This window comes from Ranitomeya imitator, chromosome 1, assembly GCF_032444005.1.
Source record: "Ranitomeya imitator isolate aRanImi1 chromosome 1, aRanImi1.pri, whole genome shotgun sequence".
In the NCBI taxonomy this organism is placed as follows: Eukaryota; Metazoa; Chordata; class Amphibia; order Anura; family Dendrobatidae; genus Ranitomeya; species Ranitomeya imitator.
The window spans coordinates 613,708,701-613,732,701 of record NC_091282.1 but is presented as its reverse complement, the minus strand read 5'-3'; the positions used below and the strand labels follow the sequence as shown (position 1 = coordinate 613,732,701).

The 24,001-nt window shown below is 42.8% G+C and overlaps 1 protein-coding gene across 1 annotated transcript in view; it reads left to right on the top strand.

Moving 5' to 3' along the window:
• Nucleotides 1-24,001, top strand: part of ARHGAP30 (Rho GTPase activating protein 30) — a 203,005-nt gene that overhangs the window by 101,043 nt on the left and 77,961 nt on the right. The window contains exons 2-4 of the mRNA XM_069726268.1: nt 6,642-6,744; nt 6,843-6,987; nt 7,701-7,783. Of these exons, the coding sequence (XP_069582369.1) occupies nt 6,642-6,744; nt 6,843-6,987; nt 7,701-7,783 (331 nt within the window). The remainder of the gene's footprint in view (nt 1-6,641; nt 6,745-6,842; nt 6,988-7,700; nt 7,784-24,001) is intronic.

Sequence of the window (24,001 nt, the reverse complement as noted above, 5' to 3'; positions counted from 1 at the left end):
GCTCTCGGACCACAACCTTCTTTTCTTCTCTGTCAAGAATTGTCTCCTCACCCGGGACACCCCCACTTACCACACTTATCGGAATACACATACCATTAATACCCAGCAGCTTATGGACAACCTCCACACATCTTTAGCCCACATCTCCTCGCTCTCCTGTCCAGACTTAGCATTGTCACACTTCAATATTACACTGAAGAATGCCCTGGATGAAGCAGCACCTTCTACACGCAGAAAGACCCGACACAGACAAAGGCAGCCCTGGCACACTATACAAACACGCTTTCTTCAGCACTGTTCAAGGTGTGCAGAGCGGCAGTGGAGAAAATCTCTCTTAGCAGAAGACTTCATCCACTATAAGTTCATGCTCAAAACCTATAACTCTGCCCTTTCTCTGGCCAAACAATCCTAGTTCACCACCCTCATCACCTCACTATCCAACAACCCAAAACACCTTTTTGAAACCTTAAACTCCCTCCTGAAACGTAAAGTACAGGCCCCCATCTCCAATCTCAGTGGTGAGGATCTGGCCACTTATTTCCTAGAAAAAATCAACCACATCCATCAGGATATCTCAGCCCAATCTCCTCAGTGCCTGGATCCCCTTCCCTGCCGCACCTCAAGCTCATTAGACATCTTTGAGCCTGTTTCAGGAGAATAAGTTTCCAAGCTCCTCACTTCTGCTTGGCCTACAACCTGCAATAGTGACCCCATTCCTTCACCTCTCCTGCAGTCTCTCTCACCAGTGGTCACCACTAACCTCTCTCTTTCCTCATGCATCTTTCCCTCCTCATTTAAACATGCCATCATTACCCCTTTACTTAAAAAGCCATCCCAGGACCAGAACTGCACGGCTAACTACAGACCTGTCTCTAACCTTTCCTTCATCTCTAAACTCCTGGAACGCTTGGTCCACTCCCGTCTAATCCGCTATCTCTCGGATAACTCTCTTCTTGACCCCTTACAATCTGGTTTCCGCTCTTTACACTCTACTGAAACTGCCGTCACTAAAGTCACTAATGATCTAATAACAGCTAAATCCAAAGGTCATTCCTCTCTGCTGATTCTCCTGGATCTATCTGCCACATTTGATACTGTGGATCACCAGCTCCTTCTCACCATGCTCCGCTCCATAGGCCTCAAGGACACAGTCCTCTCCTGGTTCTCCTTCTACCTCTCTGACCGCTCCTTCACTGTATCTTTTGCCGGCTCCTCTTCCTCTCCTCGTCCCCTTACTATCGGGGTTCCACAGGGCTCAGTCCTGGGCCCCCTCCTCTTCTCTCTATACACTGCCCCTATTGGACAAACAATCAGCAGATTTGGGTTCCAGTATCATCTCTATGCTGACGACACCCAATTATACACTTCTTCCCCCGACATCACCCCTACCCTAATTCAAAATACCAAGGATTGTCTGTCTGCTGTCTCTAACATCATGTCCTCCCTCTATCTGAAACTAAATCTCTCCAAAACTGAACTACTTGTGTTTCTCCCTTCTACTAACTTGACTCTACCCAACATCGAAATTACCCTGGAGGGTTCAACCATAACTCCCAAACAGCATGCCCACTGTCTTGGGGTCATATTCAACACCAACCTTTCCTTTACTCCCTATATCTGATCACTCACTCGCTCCTGTCACCTGCATCTTAAAAACATCTCCAGAATCCGACCGTTTCTCACCTTTGAAACTGCTAAGACTCTTACTGTCGCTCTTATTCATTCCCGTCTTGCCTACTGCAACTCTCTTCTGATCGGTCTCCCTCTTTTCAAACTTTCTCCTCTCCAATCCATCTTGAATGCGGCAGCCAGGGTCATATTTCTGTCCAGCCGCTTCACCGATGCCTCTATCTTGTGCCAGTCATTACACTGGCTACCCATTCGCTACAGGGTCCAGTATAAACTCATCTCTCTCACCCACAAAGCTCTCCACAGTTCTGCACCGCCTTATATCTCCTCTCTCATCTCCGTCTATCACCCTACACGTGCCCTCCGTTCTACAAATGACCTAAAACTAACATCTCCCGTAATCCAAACCTTGCACCTCCGTCTCCAAGACTTCTCTCGTGCTGCGCCAGCTCTCTGGAATGCACTTCCCCAGACGATCAGACTGATACCTAGCCCCGACCTATTCAAGCGCGCTTTAAAAACCCATCTCTTCAAACAAGCCTACCACATCAACTACTCAGTAAACTAACTTTTTCCTGTTCCCTCCTTCCAAATATTATCTGCATGTGAATCTGCACCCTACTATTCATCTGTCTCCACACCCTCCATGCACACGATAACTGCACTTGATACTTGACTATCGCACTTAAACACACGGGCTGATGACCGGATCATGCAGCTTTATATGAAAATCCCTATTTATTGTAATTGCCAGACTAGAAATAACAAGCACTTTTCACCTATTGTGTCCCCCCATTTCCTTGTAGATTGTAAGCTTGCGAGCAGGGACCTCACCCCTAATGTCACTGTTTAAATTGTCTTAACTTGTACTGAATTTATTGTCTGTACATGTCCCCACTTAATTGTAAAGTGCTGCGGAATATGTTGGCGCTATATAAATAAAAATTATCATTATTATTAATAAGGCCAGGATAAAGGTTAACAGGGCGGTGTCCGCATTCGTGTCTAGGAATGGGGGCGTGGCGGTGAGACATTTTGAATTGGAAAAAGGAGAAGGGCTGTTTTGGTTGGCTGACGGTGTTCATTTGAATGCTGTAGGAATGGATTTTTGCTTGCTTGGCCTACAGGAGGGCATTGAGAGGGCCATGGCTTTTTGTTTTGGTGGGGTCTCGGGCCTTTAAGGTGTTCAAAGGCTCTCATTGTGGCGGCTGGGGGGGGGGGGGGGAGTCCTTGGAGTTGGTGGAAATTGGTTTGGGGGATCCATTGGCATTGGCTCCTCTGTGTTTTGGAGTTTAATATGTTTCGGATCTGGTGAATGTTGGTGGGGAGTTACGGCAGGGGTGTTTGGATCTCCAGAATATTACCGTGAACAGTGAACCCTCTTTTGGGGTTTTTGGTGCTCCCGAGCCAGGGTTACAATGGCTGGGAGTAAATTATTGGTGTTATGTTCACTTTATGGGTCGTTAAATCACCAGATTCTTGTTGGCTCCAAGGACTCCTCCTAGTCTAAAATGTTAATGTATTTACATTTATTGTTAATTGTTGTATGATAAATAAAAGAGGCTGCTGTGGCCTATATTATTCCAAAGAAATTCTGGTCTTTGTCTTCACTCCTGTCTGCTGGTACTGTCTTCTTCCCCCAACAGCTGGCCTCTCCTGTTTGCTTGACTCTCTGATCCTCTACCCCACACCCTATCACCTCTTGTCCTCTAAAAGAATCGCTTGAGAAATTTGTGTCTCTTTTTTTGTCACTTATCACTGTGGTGAACCTTTTTTGTATGATAATAAACTTATATTTGGAAGGAACCCTCAAGAGTGCGGCTGTATATTATATGCTTTAGTATCTGGATCTTTCTCCAGTTTAGCCAGCACCGCTATCTATTTTTGAGTGCGCATCTTTATTTCTACCTATCACTTGCACTGCATCAGTGAACGATGGAAAAAATCCTGAACTGCTGATTATTTTTTCATTCTACCTCCTAATGATCAGAATACGGATAGGTTCAAAATTATCCCATGATCTACGCTTAGCATTGGTGTTTCAAAAAATGGGATTCAGATAGATCACCGATGGAACTATTCAATATAATGAAGCAGACGGAGTCTGTTGTGAATTCTGTTGTCGGGCTCCCTCCTGTGGTACTTCAGCTGGTTCTATCCATGGAATTCCTCTGGTGGCTGTGGGTGTTTCTGAGTTTCCTTCCACAGGTGACGAGGTTAATTCATTAGCTGGCTGCTCTATTTAACTCCACTTAGATCTTTGCTCCATGCCACCTGTCAATGTTCCAGTATTGGTCTTGTTCACACCTGGATCGTTCTTGTGACCTGTCTTCCCAGTAGAAGCTAAGTGCCTGCCTGTTTTTCTCTGGTTTGCTATTTTTCTGTCCAGCTTGCTATTTTGTTGTTGTCTTGCTTGCTGGAAGCTCTGGGACGCAGAGGGAGCGCCTCCGCACCGTGAGTCGGTGCGGAGGGTCTTTTTGTGCCCTCTGCGTGGTCTTTTGTAGGTTTTTGTGCTGACCGCAAAGCTACCTTTCCTATCCTCGGTCTGTTCAGTAAGTCGGGCCTCACTTTGCTAAATCTATTTCATCTCTGTGTTTGTATTTTCATCTTTACTCACAGTCATTATATGTGGGGGGCTGCCTTTTCCTTTGGGGAATTTCTCTGAGGCAAGGTAGGCTTTATTTTTCTATCTTCAGGGCTAGCTGGTTTCTTAGGCTGTGCCGAGTTGCATAGGGAGCGTTAGGAGCAATCCACAGCTATTTCTAGTGTGTGTGATAGGATTAGGGATTGCGGTCAGCAGAGTTCCCACGTCCCAGAGCTCGTCCTTTATTATCAGTAACTACCAGGTCATTCCGTGTGCTCTTAACCACCAGGTCCATTATTGTCCTGACCACCAGGTCATAACAGGAGTCACTTTGGACTCCATCTGGTCCCTGTTCCACAACTGTTCTCCACAGCCTGAGACCTGGATCTGAATTAATAAACCTTCGGTGCCCCAAAGCTATGTTTACAGAGAAGCTGTAAATTTGTCTGAGAAAACCACTGTCACTGAACATTGCCATCACTTAAATTACACCAACGCTACCAAGTGGAAATTTGACAAAATGTAAGTAAAAGCATCTGATCACCATGTGGATATGAGACACAGGAACACCAGAGACAAGATTATGACCTGGTTGTACATGGAGTTGTCAAAAGGAATTTGTCTAGATCCTTGCAAGGAATAATGAAAATGTTTGCTATACAGAGAATAACCCTGGCTGAAAAACACAATAAGACTCTGAGGAAGCCACTAACAATTTTGTCGGAGTTTGTTATAACAGCTTAATGCTTTCAACTCCACAGAAAAGATTGTGTCAGGTATAGTGACAACAAAGAGAAGAAATGTGTAAAGTAGGGCTCCCTCGCTGGTAGGATATACAGTGATGGTCGAAAGTGCTGGCACCCTTGAAATTGTTCCAGAAAATGAAGCTTTTCTCCAAGAAAATGATTGCAATTACACATGTGTATTGGAACAACAGAAAAAAGGCAAATTGGATAATTCCACACAAAACCCAAAAAGGGCAGTACAAAATTGTTGCCACCTTTCCAGAATTGTGGGTGAACAACTTTGTTTCCAGCATGTGATGCTCCTTCACACTCACCTGTGGCAAGTAAAAGGTGTGGGCAATATGAAAATCACACCTGAAACCAGATAAAAAGGGGAGACGTTGACTCAGTCTTTGCATTGTGTGTCTGTGGGTGCCACACTAAGCATGGAGAACAGAAAAAGGAGAGAACTGTCTGAGACTGAGGACTTGTGAAGCAAAATTGTTGAACAATATCAACTATCTCAAGGTTACAAGTCCATCTCCAGAGATCTTGATGTTCCTTTGTCCACGGTGCGCATCATAATCATAATCAAGAAGTCTATAACCCATGACACTGTTGTAAAAAGGAAGTGAGTAAGCCAAAATCCTTTTTGGGAAAGTATCTAGTGTAGTTATGAGCCAGTATACTCGTTGCTCGGGTTTTCCGGAGCATGCTCGGGTGATCTCCGCGTATTTGTTAGTGCAGATTCTGACCTGCGTTTTCTGCCAAGGAATGCAGAATCTGCACAGAAAATTTCACAGTCAAATTTGCAACTTGTGAGTATAGCCTGAGTTCATCGGGGCAGCTGAATTATTTACAGTTATTAGCCAGCCTGAGTACATGTGTGGGTTGCCTGGTTGCTAGGGAATGCCCACATGTAATCAAGCTGGCTAATAGCTGTAAATCATGCAGCTGCGGCTATGAAAACGTAATCTCTGAACACTAACAAATACTCGGAGATCACCCGAGCATGCTCAGGAAAACCCAAGCAACGATGTGACCAAGATAGAGCTTTTTGTTAATGCACATCATTCCAATGTTTACCGAAATATCATGAAAGGCATCTTGAAATCCGAAGATTTCAAAAGGATTTTGGGTGGCAATGTAGTGTCCAGTGTCAGAAAGCTGGGTTTGCATCCAAAGTCATGGGTCTTCCAGCAGGACTATGACTCCAAACATACTTCAAGAAGCCCCAGAAATGGACGGTAACAAAGCTCTGGAGAGTTCTGAAGTGGCAGCAATGAGTTTGGACCTCAATCCCATTGATCACCATTGATGTTGGGAGAAGGAGCCTTCAAATATGAGAGACCTAGAGCAGTTTTCAAAAGAAAGAGCTCCAAAATTCCAGTTGAGAGATGTAAGAAGCTTGTTGATGATTATAGGAAGTGATTGATTGCAGTTATTTATTCCAAAAGGTGTGAAACCGAACATTAAGTTGAGAGTGCCAACAATTTTGTCTTGCTTATTTTTGCATTTTTGTGTGAAATTATGTCCTATTTGCTGTTTTTTTGTGTTCTTCCAATATACACAAAGGAAACAAACACGTGTATAACAAAACATGTGGAATTGCAATTATTTTCCTTGAGAAATATTTCATTCTCTGGAACAATTTCAAAGGTCCAGCACAGTCAAATAACCAACTTATAAGCTTGTGTGGTCAGTTCCTCAGGTTCTGAAAAGTTGTGCAGAGTTTGTGGAGGAGCATGGAATCGTGGATGGTATCTACAGGTTGTGCGGCATTGCCTCCAATGTACAGAAATTGAGGTATGTGGCTTTTAAATTGTTCCCCAGTATAAAAACATGAAAATTGATTTAGAGGACGTTATGTTGTATAATATTGTTGTGTTATCTCTCCAATCCAGACAGGAGTTTGACATAGAACGCCCCCCCGACTTAAATAAGAGTACTTACCTGCAAGATGTCCACTGTGTCAGCTCCCTCTGCAAAGCATATTTCAGAGAACTGCCTAATCCACTTCTAACATATCAGCTCTATGACAAGTTTGCTGTACGTATATCAAACATGTTCGCCTAACAATCCAGACTGTATTGCAACTCATCACATGGTCTCACCATCCCCAGATGCTCTATTAAATATCCCTACTATCCTTAGAAATCCTTAGAACCTTCAGATGTTTCCACCATCATAAAACACTTGTTATTTACTTCAACTATCCTCAGTCAACATGCAAACCACTCCACACATTACAAAAAAAACAACAAAGGACAGATCCCACATTAGCCAGTAAATCATCGGATGTTCCCACCATAGCCAGAAACACATCAGATATTCCCACCATAGCCAGAAACACATCAAATATTCCCATCATAGCCATAAGCTCATCAGATGTTCCCACCATAGCCAGAAATACATCAGATGTTCCTATCCTGGCCTGATCTTCCCAGATGTTCCAGCCATAGCCAGAACCACATCAGATGTTCCCACCATAACCAGAAACTCATTAGATGTTCCAATCATAACCAGAACCTCATCAGATGTTCCCACCATAGCCAGAAACACATCAGATGATCCCGCCAAAGCCACAAACTCATCAGATGTTCCCATCATAGCCAAAAGCTCATCAGATGTTCCCATCATAGCCAGAAACACATCAGATGCTCCCATTATGGCCAGAAACTTACCAGATGTTTCCCAAGCAAACATTTAGAACCGACTCTGGCATATGTTTACAGTATGTGTTGTAATTTTGTCTTTTTCAGGATGCAGTAGCTATACAACTGGAGGAGCAGAGACTGATAAAAATTAGAGAAGTTCTGAAAGAGCTTCCATTTTCACATTACAGGTAGAAATGTTTGCAAACCCTATACACTCTATTTTTCCAGGCTAGTGCTTCCACTGAAGATAAGTGCTATTATTGTAACTGCTGACTATCTCCCCTTCTATTGGACTAACATTTGCTCAGATAAGTATGAAAACATGTTAATGGAGAAGTCAAGTTTAAGAATCCCGTTACACCAGCAGATGTGTGACACTAAGCGACTAGTGATGAGCATGGCGTCATCACGAGCGTGCTCGCCACTACTCATGACTTGATCAATCATCAGTGTGCTCGATACTCAGGTCAAGTCCCCGCCTTGCATGTTTGGTGTTTTTTAGACAGCCAATAAACATGTGTGGATTGCCTACCAGTCACTGTAATGTCATAGCCATCTTGGTTGTGGCATTACTTTGAGTGGCTGGCTGCATAGCGTCATCAGATCCTTGACGCCATGCTCATCACAATGTACCCTGGACAAAGGCAGAATGCGGAGAGGTGCTGGTGAATTAGGGAAAGAATTGTAGCTACATATAGGCAGGGATTAGAAACCATTAATATGTCTTTCAAGTACAACAACAGCACTTCTTAGGGTTAACAAAAATAAATAGTAATACTGCTGTTAGCATAACTTAGGGAAAGATTGTGTTGAAGGGATCGTGTAGGACAGGATAGGGTTAAATGCACGCCCATTATGCTGCAGCCTGCAACTCATACCAAAACCCGTCTCAGAGCTAATAATCTTTTTTTTTTTTGCTCTTAATCCTGGAAGTTGTTCTGAGCAGGGAAATATTAAAGACCATTTTTACTGTGGCAGTTGTGCATCAAAAGCTACAGCCAGACTTGGTTGGATCTCAATAGCATTGCTGTATTGATACTACAGTGTAAGGCCGGCGTCACACTTGCGAGTTTTACGGACGTAAGAGCGCAGAATCTACGTCCGTAAAACTCGCAAAAAATACGGCACAATTATTCTCTATGCCCCTGCTCCTATTTGCCGTATTTTACTGATCAGTATTATACGGCTTTCTACGGCCGTACAAAATCGCAGCATGCTGCGTTTGTCACCGTACTGCGCAAGAAATACGCCAATGAAAGTCTATGGAAGCGTGAAAAATACGGATTACACACGGACAAGCAGTGTGACTTGCGAGAAATACGCAGCGCTGTTAGAGAGAAAAGCCGGCAATTCAGTGCGGTGTACAGTAAAATCACACTGACAGCTTACAGTCCAATAGGTAGAATAAATGTGTACACATAGAATAGGTGGTTATATATATATATATGTCAGTGAGACACATATATGTATATATATTAATATTTATTCCAGCGCTATACAGCTTGAAAGCCGGTAATTCAATTACCGGCTTTTTCTTTCTCCTTCCTAAAACCCGACATGATTTGAGACATGGTTTACATACAGTAAACCATGTCTTCTCTCCATTTTTTTTGCAGATTCCACACTACTAATGTCAGTAGTGTGTATCTGCAAAATTTGGCCGTTCTAGCTCTTAAAATAAAGGGTTAAATGGCGGAAAAAATTGGCGTGGGCTCCCGCGCAATTTTCTCCGCCAGAGTAGTAAAGCCAGTGACTGAGGGCAAATATTAATAGCCTGGAGAGGGTCCACGGTTATTGGCCCCCCCTGGCTAAAAATATCTGCCCCCAGCCACCCCAGAAAAGGCACATCTGGAAGATGAGCCTATTCTGGCACTTGGCCACTCTCTTCCCATTCCCGTGTAGCGGTGGGATATGGGGTAATGAAGGGTTAATGCCACCTTGCTATTGTAAGGTGACATTAAGCCAAATTAATAATGGAGAGGCGTCAATTATGACACCTATCCATTATTAATCCAATTGTAGTGAAGGGTTAAATAAAACACAAACACATTATTTAAAATTATTTTAATGAAATAAAAACAATGGTTGTTGCAGTATTTTATTCAACGCCCAATCCAGTCACTGAAGACCCTCGTTCTGTGAGTAAAAAAACATAATAAACCAACAATATACTTACCCTCCGCAGATCTGTAACGTCCAACGATGTAAATCCTTCTGAAGGGGTTAAAACATTTTGCAGCAAGGAGCTGTGCTAATGCAGGCTGCTCCTCGCTGCAAAACCCCAGGGAATGAGGCTAAAAATAGATCAATGATCTATATTTAGCTTCATTTGCGGTGAGGCGCCCTCTGCTGGCTGTTCATAGATCGTGGGAAATTACCTAGAAAGCTCCCAGGCTTTCTAGGCCACTCTCTTCCCATTCCCGTGTAGCGGTGGGATATGGGGTAATGAAGGGTTAATGCCACCTTGCTATTGTAAGGTGACATTAAGCCTAATTAATAATGGAGAGGCGTCAATTATGACACCTATCCATTATTAATCCAATTGTAGTGAAGGGTTAAATAAAACACAAACACATTATTTAAAATTATTTTAATGAAATAAAAACAATGGTTGTTGCAGTATTTTATTCAACGCCCAATCCAGTCACTGAAGACCCTCGTTCTGTGAGTAAAAAAACATAATAAACCAACAATATACTTACCCTCCGCAGATCTGTAACGTCCAACGATGTAAATCCTTCTGAAGGGGTTAAAACATTTTGCAGCAAGGAGCTGTGCTAATGCAGGCTGCTCCTCGCTGCAAAACCCCAGGGAATGAGGCTAAAAATAGATCAATGATCTATATTTAGCTTCATTTGCGGTGAGGCGCCCTCTGCTGGCTGTTCATAGATCGTGGGAAATTACCTAGAAAGCTCCCAGGCTTTCTTGGCCACTCTCTTCCCATTCCCGTGTAGCGGTGGGATATGGGGTAATGAAGGGTTAATGCCACCTTGCTATTGTAAGGTGACATTAAGCCTAATTAATAATGGAGAGGCGTCAATTATGATTATTTAACCCTTCACTACAATTGGATTAATAATGGATAGGTGTCATAATTGACGCCTCTCCATTATTAATTAGGCTTAATGTCACCTTACAATAGCAAGGTGGCATTAACCCTTCATTACCCCATATCCCACCGCTACACGGGAATGGGAAGAGAGTGGCCTAGAAAGCCTGGGAGCTTTCTAGGTAATTTCCCACGATCTATGAACAGCCAGCAGAGGGCGCCTCACCGCAAATGAAGCTAAATATAGATCATTGATCTATTTTTAGCCTCATTCCCTGGGGTTTTGCAGCGAGGAGCAGCCTGCATTAGCACAGCTCCTTGCTGCAAAATGTTTTAACCCCTTCAGAAGGATTTACATCGTTGGACGTTACAGATCTGCGGAGGGTAAGTATATTGTTGGTTTATTATGTTTTTTTACTCACAGAACGAGGGTCTTCAGTGACTGGATTGGGCGTTGAATAAAATACTGCAACAACCATTGTTTTTATTTCATTAAAATAATTTTAAATAATGTGTTTGTGTTTTATTTAACCCTTCACTACAATTGGATTAATAATGGATAGGTGTCATAATTGACGCCTCTCCATTATTAATTAGGCTTAATGTCACCTTACAATAGCAAGGTGGCATTAACCCTTCATTACCCCATATCCCACCGCTACACGGGAATGGGAAGAGAGTGGCCAAGTGCCAGAATAGGCGCATCTTCCAGATGTGCCTTTTCTGGGGTGGCTGGGGGCAGATATTTTTAGCCAGGGGGGGGCCAATAACCGTGGACCCTCTCCAGGCTATTAATATCTGCCCTCAGTCACTGGCTTTACTACTCTGGCGGAGAAAATTGCGCGGGAGCCCACGCCAATTTTTTCCGCCATTTAACCCTTTATTTTAAGAGCTAGAACGGCCAAATTTTGCAGATACACACTACTGACATTAGTAGTGTGGAATCTGCAAAAAAATGGAGAGAAGACATGGTTTACTGTATGTAAACCATGTCTCAAATCATGTCGGGTTTTAGGAAGGAGAAAGAAAAAGCCGGTAATTGAATTACCGGCTTTCAAGCTGTATAGCGCTGGAAGCTCCCAGGCTTTCTAGGTAATTTCCCACGATCTATGAACAGCCAGCAGAGGGCGCCTCACCGCAAATGAAGCTAAATATAGATCATTGATCTATTTTTAGCCTCATTCCCTGGGGTTTTGCAGCGAGGAGCAGCCTGCATTAGCACAGCTCCTTGCTGCAAAATGTTTTAACCCCTTCAGAAGGATTTACATCGTTGGACGTTACAGATCTGCGGAGGGTAAGTATATTGTTGGTTTATTATGTTTTTTTACTCACAGAACGAGGGTCTTCAGTGACTGGATTGGGCGTTGAATAAAATACTGCAACAACCATTGTTTTTATTTCATTAAAATAATTTTAAATAATGTGTTTGTGTTTTATTTAACCCTTCACTACAATTGGATTAATAATGGATAGGTGTCATAATTGACGCCTCTCCATTATTAATTAGGCTTAATGTCACCTTACAATAGCAAGGTGGCATTAACCCTTCATTACCCCATATCCCACCACTACACGGGAATGGGAAGAGAGTGGCCAAGTGCCAGAATAGGCGCATCTTCCAGATGTGCCTTTTCTGGGGTGGCTGGGGGCAGATATTTTTAGCCAGGGGGGGGCCAATAACCGTGGACCCTCTCCAGGCTATTAATATCTGCCCTCAGTCACTGGCTTTACTACTCTGGCGGAGAAAATTGCGCGGGAGCCCACGCCAATTTTTTCCGCCATTTAACCCTTTATTTTAAGAGCTAGAACGGCCAAATTTTGCAGATACACACTACTGACATTTGTAGTGTGGAATCTGCAAAAAAATGGAGAGAAGACATGGTTTACTGTATATATATATTTTCTTTTCTTTTTGGGACACATGGATCACTTCTATAGCGGTATGTTGGTTTTGCTAGCCTGCGAGAAAACCACGCAGTACGGATGCCATACGGATTACATACGGAGGATGCCATGCGCAAAAAACGCTGACACACCCTGCCTACGGAGGAGCTACGGACCACTTTTTTCGGGACTTTTCAGCGTATTACGGCCGTAATATACGGACCGTATTGTTTTACGCTGTGTGTGACGCCGGCCTGATAGTAATGCTGCAATTTTTTTTCAGCAGTGAAATATTATGTGGTATTTATAATGCTTCCTTTGTGTATCAAAACCATAAAAAAAAACTTGTTTGGTTACAAATAGCATTGCTATTTTGATATTGCAGTGTAAGAAGTCCATCTGAGTTGGGACAATTTTCCTGCAATAGTAATAGTGCATTTTTTTTCAGCAGTGAAATAACATACAGCATTTATAGCGTTCCACTTGTGCATATAAACAAAACAAAAAGAACTTGGTTGGTTACAAATAATATCGCTATATTGATACTGCAGCATAAAAAGTCCATCTGAGGTGGGCCAATTTTCCTACAATTTTTTTCAGCAGTCAAATATTATACAGCATTTATACTGCTCCAGTTGTGCCTCAGAACAAAAAAGTTAGACTTGTTTGGTTAGAAATAACATCACTATATTGATACTGCAGTGTAAGGCCGGCTTCACGCTCAGCGTATGAAAATACGGTCCGTATATTACGGCCGTAATACGCTGAAAAGTCCCCAAAATAGTGGGCCGTAGCTCCTCCGTAGGCAGGGTGTGTCAGCGTATTTTGCGCATGGCATCCTCTGTATGTAATCCATATGTCATCCGTACTGCGTGTTTTTATCGCAGGCTTGCAAAACCGACATACGGCTATACAAGGGATCCATGTGTAAAAAAAAGAAAAACATATATACTGTGTTATATATATATATATATATATATATATATATACATACACAGTGGGGCAAAAAAGTATTTAGTCAGTGAGCAATAGTGCAAGTTCCACCACTTAAAAAGATGAGAGGCGTCTGTAATTTACATCATAGGTAGACCTCAACTATGGGAGACAAACTGAGGAAAAAAAATCCAGAAAATCACATTGTCTGTTTTTTTAACATTTTATTTGCATATTATGGTGGAAAATAAGTATTTGGTCAGAAACAAAATTTCATCTCAATACTTTGTAATATATCCTTTGTTGGCAATGACAGAGGTCAAACGTTTTCTGTAAGTCTTCACAAGGTTGCCACACACTGTTGTTGGTATGTTGGCCCATTCCTCCATGCAGATCTCCTCTAGAGCAGTGATGTTTTTGGCTTTTCGCTTGGCAACACGGACTTTCAACTCCCTCCAAAGGTTTTCTATAGGGTTGAGATCTGGAGACTGGCTAGGCCACTCCAGGACCTTGAAATGCTTCTTACGAAGCCACTCCTTTGTTGCCCTGGCGGTGTGCTTTGGATCATTGTCATGTTGAAAGACCCAGCCACGTTTCATCTTCAATGCCCTTGCTGATGGAAGGAGGTTTGCACTCAAAATCTCACAATACATGGCCCCATTCATTCTTTCATGTACCCGGATCAGTCGTCCTGGCCACTTTGCAGAGAAACAGCCCCAAAGCGTGATGTTTCCACCACCATGCTTTACAGTAGGTATGGTGTTTGATGGATGCAACTCAGTATTCTTTTTCCTCCAAACACGACAAGTTGTGTTTCTACCAAACAGTTCCAGTTTGGTTTCATCAGACCATAGGACATTCTCCCAAAACTCCTCTGGATCATCCAAATGCTCTCTAGCAAACTTCAGACGGGCCCGGACATGTACTGGCTTAAGCAGTGGGACACGTCTGGCACTGCAGGATCTGAGTCCATGGTGGCGTAGTGTGTTACTTATGGTAGTCCTTGTTACATTGGTCCCAGCTCTCTGCAGTTCATTCACTAGGTCCCCCCGCGTGGTTCTGGGATTTTTGCTCACCGTTCTTGTGATCATTCTGACCCCACGGGGTGGGATTTTGCGTGGAGCCCAGATCGAGGGAGATTATCAGTGGTCTTGTATGTCTTCTATTTTCTAATTATTGCTCCCACTGTTGATTTCTTCACTCCAAGCTGGTTGGCTATTGCAGATTCAGTCTTCCCAGCCTGGTGCAGGGCTACAATTTTGTTTCTGGTATCCTTTGACAGCTCTTTGGTCTTCACCATAGTGGAGTTTGGAGTCAGACTGTTTGAGGGTGTGCACAGGTGTCTTTTTATACTGATAACAAGTTTAAACAGGTGCCATTACTACAGGTAATGAGTGGAGGAAAGAGGAGACTCTTAAAGAAGAAGTTACAGGTCTGTGAGAGCCAGAAATCTTGATTGTTTGTTTCTGACCAAATACTTATTTTCCACCATAATATGCAAATAAAATGTTAAAAAAACAGACAATGTGATTTTCTGGATTTTTTTTCCTCAGTTTGTCTCCCATAGTTGAGGTCTACCTATGATGTAAATTACAGACGCCTCTCATCTTTTTAAGTGGTGGAACTTGCACTATTGCTCACTGACTAAATACTTTTTTGCCCCACTGTATATATGTCAGTAGACACATATATGTATATATATTATTATTTCATCCAGCGCGATATAGCAGAAAGACGGTAATTCAATTACCGGCTTTTGCTTTCTCCTTCCTAAACCAGACATGATATGAGACATGATTACATACAGTAAACCATGTCATATCACCATTTTTTTTGCATACTCCACACTACTAATGTTAGTAGTGTGTCTATGCAAAATTTGGCCGTTCTAGCTAGTAAATTAAAGGGTTAAATGGCGGAAAAAATTGGCGTGGGCTCCCGCACAATTTTCTCCGCCAGAGTGGTAAAGCCAGTGACTGAGGGCAGATATTAATAGCCTGGAGAGGGTCCATGGTTATTGGCCCCCCCTGGCTAAAAACATCTGCCCCCCAGCTACCCCAGAAAAGGCACATCTGGAAGATGCGCCTATTCTGGCACTTGGCCACTCTCTTCCCATTCCCGTGTAGCGGTGGGATATGGGGTAATGAAGGGTTAATGCCACCTTGCTATTGTAAGGTGACATTAAGCCAAATTAATAATGGAGAGGCGTCAATTATGAAACGCGTTGAGATTCTTACCCATATGGTTGTGCTGAAGTCTGTATCCTCCATGTTTAAAGTTTGTGAATAAAGAAAACTTTTTTTACGGACTCGGTGAAGCTGGACATTCCTTTCTTTCTTTTTGGAAAAAATGGATCCTGTGGAAAAAAACGGATCCGGTGGAAGAAACGGATCCGGCGGAAAAAAAACAGATCTGGTGGGAAAAAAAAACGGATCTGGTGGAAAAAACAGATCCGGCGGAAAAAAAAACGGATCCGGTGGCAAAAAAATGGATCCTGCAGAAAAAAGCGGATCCAGTGAAAAAATTGGCGGCCGCGACGGATGAAAAAAGCGCTCACTTGAATGTTTTCTCGTGTCGACGGTCCACCAAAACACGATGGATTCGTTGCACGATAATACAAGTCTATGGGTAAAAAATGCATCCTGCAAGCACATTTGCAGGATGTTTTTTTCTCTCGGATCCGTTTTTTTCTCATAGAGTTGTATTAGTGCCAGATAGCGCCTGATGGCCACACGTTTCATCCGTTTTTTGCCGGATCCGTCAAAAAAGCTGTTTCCGCCGGACGGAAAACACATACAGAGGAACGTTTTTTCTGTCCATCGAAAAAACGCACAGCGACGGATCCGGCAAAAAACGGCTGAAACTGAGATGTGAAATGATGAATCCGGCCTCTGAATCCGTTTTTTCATGCATGTTTCGATTCAAATCATGCACATTTTCCGTTTATCTATTTATTTATTTCCAAAAACTGCATCAAAAACCGCATCAAATACCGCACCAAAAACTGCAAAAACTGCATCAAAACTGCACCAAAAACTGCATCAAAAACCGCACCAAAAACCAGCACCAAAAAACTGCACCAAAAACTGCAGCAAAACCTGCAGCAAAAAATGGTGTAGTTTTCATGCAGTTTTTGATGCGATTTTTGGTGGTGTTTGATGCAGTTTTTGGTGCAGTTTTTGATGCATGATTTTGGTGTGGTTTTTGATGCTTTTTTATGCTGTTTTTGAAAAAAACGGATCCGGCGGAAAAAATGGATCATGATTAACCCCTTTCTGACCTCGGACGGGATAGTACGTCCGAGGTCAGATCCCCTGCTTTGATGCAGGGCTCCGCGGTGAGCCCGCATCAAAGCCGGGACATGTCAGCTGTTTTGAACAGCTGACATGTGCCCGTAATAGGCGCGGGCAGAATCGCGATCTGCCCGCACCTATTAACTAGTTAAATGCCGCTGTCAAACGCAGACAGTGGCATTTAACTACCGCTTCCGGCCGGGCGGCCGGAAATGACGTAATCGCCGACCCCCGTCACATGATCGGGGGTCGGCGATGCATCAGGATGGTAACCATAGAGGTCCTAGAGACCTCTATGGTTACTGATTGCCGGTGGCTGTGAGCGCCACCCTGTGGTCGGCGCTCACAGCACACCTGCAATTCTGCTACATAGCAGCGAACAGCAGATCGCTGCTATGTAGCAGAGGCGATCGCGTTGTGCCTGCTTCTAGCCTCCCATGGAGGCTATTTAAGCATGGCAAAAGTGAAAAAAAATAGTTAAAAAAAAATGTGAAAAAAATAAAAAAATATAAAAGTTTAAATCACCCCCCTTTCGCCCCAATCAAAATAAATCAATTAAAAAAAATCTAATCTACACATATTTGGTATCGCCGCGCTCAGAATCGCCCGATCTATCAATTAAAAAAAAGCATTAACCTGATCGCTAAACGGCGTAGCGAGAAAAAAATTCGAAACGCCAGAATTACGTTTTTTAGGTCGCCGCGACATTGCATTAAAATGCAATAACGGGCGATCAAAAGAACGTATCAGCACCAAAATGCTATCATTAAAAACGTCATCTCGGCACGCAAAAAATAACCCCAGATCACGAAAAATGGAGACTCTACGAGTATCGGCAAATGGCGCAATTTTTTTTTATTTTTTTTTTTAGCAAAGATGGAATTTTTTTTCACCACTTAGATAAAAAATAACCTAGTCATGTTAGGAGTCTATGAACTCGTACTGACCTGGAGAATCATAATGGCAGGTCAGTTTTAGAATTTAGTGAACCTAGCAAAAAAGCCAAACAAAAAACAAGTATGGGATTGCACTTTTTTGCAATTTCACCGCACTTGGAATTTTTTTCCCGTTTTCTAGTACACGACATGCTAAAACCAATGATGTCATTCAAAAGTACAACTCGTCCCGCAAAAAATAAGCCCTAACATGGCCAAATTGACGGAAAAATAAAAAAGTTATGGCTCTGGGAAGGAGGGGAGTGAAAAACGAACACGGAAAAATGAAAAATCCCAAGGTCATGAAGGGGTTAAGGGAGCTTAGTCTCCAGAAACGCGTTGAGATTCTTACCCATATGGTTGTGCTGAAGTCTGTATCTTCCATGTTTAAAGTTTGTGAATAAAGAAAACTCTTTTTTTACGGACTCGGTGAAGCTGGACATTCCTTTCTTTCTTTTTGGAAAAAATGGATCCTGTGGAAAAAACGGATCCGGTGGAAAAAAAACAGATCTGGTGGAAAAAACGGATCCGGTGGAAAAAACGGATCCTGCAGAAAAAAGCGGATCCAGTGAAAAAATTGGCGGCCGCGACGGATGAAAGAAGCGCTCACTTGAATGTTTTCTTGTGTCGACGGTCCACCAAAACACGATGGATTCGTTGCACGATAATACAAGTCTATGGGTAAAAAATGCATCCTGCAAGCACATTTGCAGGATGTTTTTTTCTGTCGGATCCGTTTTTTCTCATAGAGTTGTATTAGCGCCAGATTGCGCCTGATGGCGCCACGTTTCATCCGTTTTTTGCCGGATCCATCAAAAAAGCTGTTTCCGCCGGATGAAAAACACATACAGAGGAATGTTTTTTCTGTCTGGCGAAAAAATGCACAGCGACGGATCCAGCAAAAAACGGATGAAACTGAGATGTGAAATGATGAATCCGGCCTCTGAATCCATTTTTTCATGCATGTTTTGATTCAAATCATGCACATTTTCCGTTTATTTATTTATTTCCAAAAACTCCTTCAAAAACCGCATCAAAAACTGCATCAAAACCTGCACCAAAAACTGCATCAAAAACCGCTTAGGCTGGGTTCACACTTTGCGGTTTTTACCGCGGAACTGCCGCGATTTTGATTCTGCGGGTCCGCAGCAGTTTCCATAGCGTTTCCATTTACATGTAAACCCTATGGAAACCGCAAACCGCTGTGCACATGCTGCGGGAAAAACCGCGCAGAAACGCAGCGGTTTAAAACCCGCAGCATGTCACTTCTTTGTGCAGAATCGCTGCGATTCTGCACCCATAGGAATGCATTGATCCGCTTACTTCCCGCATGGGGCTGTGCACACGTTGCGGGAAGTAAGTGGCTAATGTGCGGTTCCTACACGGGGTGGAGGAGAGGAGACTCTCCTCCAGGCCCTGGGAACCATATTTGGGGTAAAAAAAAAGAATAGAAATAAAAAATCATGTTATACTCACCTCTCAGCACTGCCCGCGGCCGTCCGGTCAGAGTTGCTGTGCGAACAGGACCTGCGGTGACGTCGCGGTCACATGACCGTGACGTCACGAAGGGTCCTTCTCGCATAGCATCTTTGGAACCGGACCGCCGGGTGCAGCGCCGAGGAGATCCGGACATCAGAGGGTGAGTATAACCAATTTTTATTATTTTTAACATTACTATTGATGCTGCATATTGCTGCATATGCAGCATCAATAGTATAGGCGGAAACCCGCAGCGGAAACCGCGGAACAAACCGCGATAAATCTGCAGGGAGAACCACAGCGGTTTTGCCCTGCAGATTTATCAAATCCGCTGCGGGAGAACCCGCAGAGGGACGCCGCAAAGTGTGAACATGGCCTTAAAAAACTGTACCAAAAACTGCATCAAAACCTGCATCAAAAACCGCACCAAAATCCTGCATCAAAAACGCACCAAAAACTGCATTAAAAACAGCATTAAAAAACCACCAAAAACTGCACCAAAACCTGCATCAAAAAATGGTGCAGTTTTGATGCAGTTTTTGATGCGGCTTTTGATGCGATTTTTGGTGCAGTTTTGATGCAGTTTTTGGTGCAGTTTTTGATGCAGGTTTTTGGTGTTTTTTTTAGGCTAAGTGCATACGCTGCGGATTCCATTGCGGAATTTTCCGCATAGGATTTGCTAAATCCGCAGTGAAAAACCGCTGCGGTTTTTACTGCGGATTTACCACGGTTTCTTTTGCGGTTTACTCTGCGGGTTTTCACCTGCAGACTTCTATTGGAGCAGGGGCAAACCCGCAGCGGAATCCGCAGAAAGAATTGACATGCTGCGGAAAATAAACCGCTGCGTTTCCGCACGTTTTTTCCCGCAGCATGTGCACTACGGATTTCATTTCCCATTGCTTTACATGATACTGTAAATGCATGGGAAACTGCTGCGGATCCGCAGCTGCAGAAACGCTGTGGATCCGCAGTGTGTGCACATACCATTATGCTTTTTTTATGCGGTTTTTGATGCTGTTTTTGGTGCAGTTTTTGATGCAGGTTTTGATGCAGGTTTTTGGTGTGGTTTTTTATGCTTTTTTGATGCAGTTTTTGATGCAGGTTTTTGGTGTGGTTTTTGATGCGGTTTTTGATGCAGTTTTTGATGCAGGTTTTTGGTGTGGTTTTTTATGCTTTTTTTGATGCTGTTTTTGCAAAAAACGGATTCGGGGAAAAAAACAGATCTGGTGAAAAAAATCGGATCCTGCGGAAAAAAGCGGATCTGTCAGAAAAAAAAACAGATCCACGGAAAAAAATGGATCCTGCGGAAAAAAAGCGGATCCGGTGAAAAAATTGGATCCGGTGGAAAAAACGGATGCAGTGGAAAAAAGGATCCGGTGGAAAAAAAACAGATCCTGCGGAAAAAAATGAATCTGGTGGAAAAAATGGATCCAGTGGAAAAAGTGGATCCGGTGGAAAAAACGGATCCGGTGGAAAAAAAAAAATCGGATCCTGCGGAAAAAACAGATCCGGTGGAAAAAATGGATCCAGTGGAAAAAGCGGATCCGGTGGAAAAAAATGGAAAAAAACTCGCCGGATTGTGCCTGACGGCAAAAACCTGATGTGTGAAAGCAGCCAGATATATGGATAGATACATATATGTATCTATAGATATATCTATCTATAAATATATCTATAGATAGATATATCCATAGATATATAATAGAAAGGCCGATGTTTCAAAGGCTATTTTCATTCTAAAAAGTTCCCAGGCTCGAGTTCATATGAGGACATCCAGCAGAGGGATGAATAATAAAACATTACAACAACCTGTGTATTTATTTCATTAAAATACTTTGTAATAATGTGTTTGTGTATTTTTTTAACCATTTCATGCTATTGGATTAATAATGGATAGGTGTCATAATTGACGCCTCTCCATTATTAATTTGGCTTAATGTCACCTTACAATAGCAAGGTGACATTAACCCTTCATTACCCCATATCCCACCGCTACACGGGAATGGGAAGAGAGTGGCCAAGTGCCAGATTAGGCGCATCTTCCAGATGTGCCTTTTCTGGGGTGGCTGGGGGCAGATGTTTTTAGCCAGGGGGGGCCAATAACCGTGGACCCTCTCCAGGCTATTAATATCTGCCCTCAGTCACTGGCTTTACTACTCTGGCGGAGAAAATTGTACAGGAGCCCACCCCAATTTTTTCAGCGATTTAACCCTTTAATTTAATAACTAGAGCGCCCAAATTTTGCACATACACACTACTAACATTAGTAGTGTGGAATATGCAAAAATAAATGGGGCAATCAGGCACCTGGTTGCAGGAGTGTGGATAGCACATAGGAGCAGCATAGTTCAGCAGTCAATCAGGCACCTTGCTGAATGTTGTCATCTTCCACTCTGAAGAGGAAATTTGCATATTTAGGTTCTCAGTGGAGCAGTGCAGGGCCTATAAGGCCGGCTTCACACTTGCGAGTTTTACGGACGTAAGAGCGCAGAAACTACGTCCGTAAAACTCGCAAAAAATACGGCACAATTATTCTCTATGCCTCTGCTCCTATCTGCCGTATTTTACTGATCAGTATTATACGGCTTTCTACGGCCGTACAAAATCGCAGCATGCTGCGTTTGTCACCGTACTGCGCAAGAAATACGCCAATGAAAGTCTATGGAAGCGTGAAAATTACGGATTACACACGGACAAGCAGTGTGACTTGCGAGAAATACGCAGCGCTGTTAGAGAGAAAAGCCAGCAATTCAGTGCGGTGTACAGTAAAATCACACTGACAGCTTACAGTAGAATAGGTAGAATAAATGTGTACACATAGAATAGGTATATATATATATATATGTCAGTAGACACATATATGTATATATATTAATATTTATTCCAGCGCTATACAGCTTGAAAGCCGGTAATTCAATTACCGGCTTTTTCCTTCTCCTTCCTAAAACCCGACATGATTTGAGACATGGTTTACATACAGTAAACCATGTCTTCTCTCCATTTTTTTTGCAGATTCCACACTACTAATGTCAGTAGAGTGTATCTGCAAAATTTGGCCGTTCTAGCTCTTAAAATAAAGGGTTAAATGGCGGAAAAAATTGGCGTGGGCTCCCGCGCAATTTTCTCCGCCAGAGTAGTAAAGCCAGTGACTGAGGGCAGATATTAATAGCCTGGAGAGGGTCCATGGTTATTGGCCCCCCCCCTGGCTAAAAATATCTGCCCCCAGCCACCCCAGAAAAGGCACATCTGGAAGATGCGCCTATTCTGGCACTTGGCCACTCTCTTCCCATTCCCGTGTAGCGGTGGGATATGGGGTAATGAAGGGTTAATGCCACCTTGCTATTGTAAGGTGACATTAAGCCTAATTAATAATGGAGAGGCGTCAATTATGACACCTATCCATTATTAATCCAATTGTAGTAAAGGGTTAAATAAAACACAAACACATTATTTAAAATTATTTTAATGAAATAAAAACAATGGTTGTTTGAGTATTTTATTCTACGCCCAATCCAGTCACTGAAGACCCTCGTTCTGTGAAAGAAATAACATAATAAACCAACAATATACTTACCCTCCGCAGATCTGTAACGTCCAACGATGTAAATCCTTCTGAAGGGGTTAAAACATTTTGCAGCAAGGAGCTTTGCTAATGCAGGCTGCTCCTCGCTGCAAAACCCCGGGGAATGAGTCTAAATATAGATCAATGAGCTATATTTAGCTTCATTTGCGGTGAGGCGCCCTCTGCTGGATGTTCATAGATCGTGGGAAATTACCTAGAAAGCTCCCAGGCTTTCTAGGTAATTTCCCACGATCTATGAACATCCAGCAGAGGGCGCCTCACCGCAAATGAAGCTAAATATAGCTCATTGATCTATATTTAGACTCATTCCCCGGGGTTTTGCAGCGAGGAGTAGCATTGCATTAGCAAAGCTCCTTGCTGCAAAATGTTTTAACCCCTTCAGAAGGATTTACATCGTTGGACGTTACAGATCTGCGGAGGGTAAGTATATTGTTGGTTTATTATGTTATTTCTTTCACAGAACGAGGGTCTTCAGTGACTGGATTGGGCGTAGAATAAAATACTCAAACAACCATTGTTTTTATTTCATTAAAATAATTTTAAATAATGTGTTTGTGTTTTATTTAACCCTTTACTACAATTGGATTAATAATGGATAGGTGTCATAATTGACGCCTCTCCATTATTAATTAGGCTTAATGTCACCTTACAATAGCAAGGTGGCATTAACCCTTCATTACCCCATATCCCACCGCTACACGGGAATGGGAAGAGAGTGGCCAAGTGCCAGAATAGGCGCATCTTCCAGATGTGCCTTTTCTGGGGTGGCTGGGGGCAGATATTTTTAGCCGGGGGGGGCCAATAACCATGGACCCTCTCCAGGCTATTAATATCTGCCCTCAGTCACTGGCTTTACTACTCTGGCGGAGAAAATTGCGCGGGAGCCCACGCCAATTTTTTCCGCCATTTAACCCTTTATTTTAAGAGCTAGAACGGCCAAATTTTGCAGATACACTCTACTGACATTAGTAGTGTGGAATCTGCAAAAAAAATGGAGAGAAGACATGGTTTACTGTATGTAAACCATGTCTCAAATCATGTCGGGTTTTAGGAAGGAGAAGGAAAAAGCCGGTAATTGAATTACCGGCTTTCAAGCTGTATAGCGCTGGAAAAAATATTAATATATATACATATATGTGTCTCACTGACATATATATATATATATATATATATATATATATATATATATATATAGACAGTATATATATATATTTTTTCTTTTTGGGACACATGGATCACTTCTATAGCGG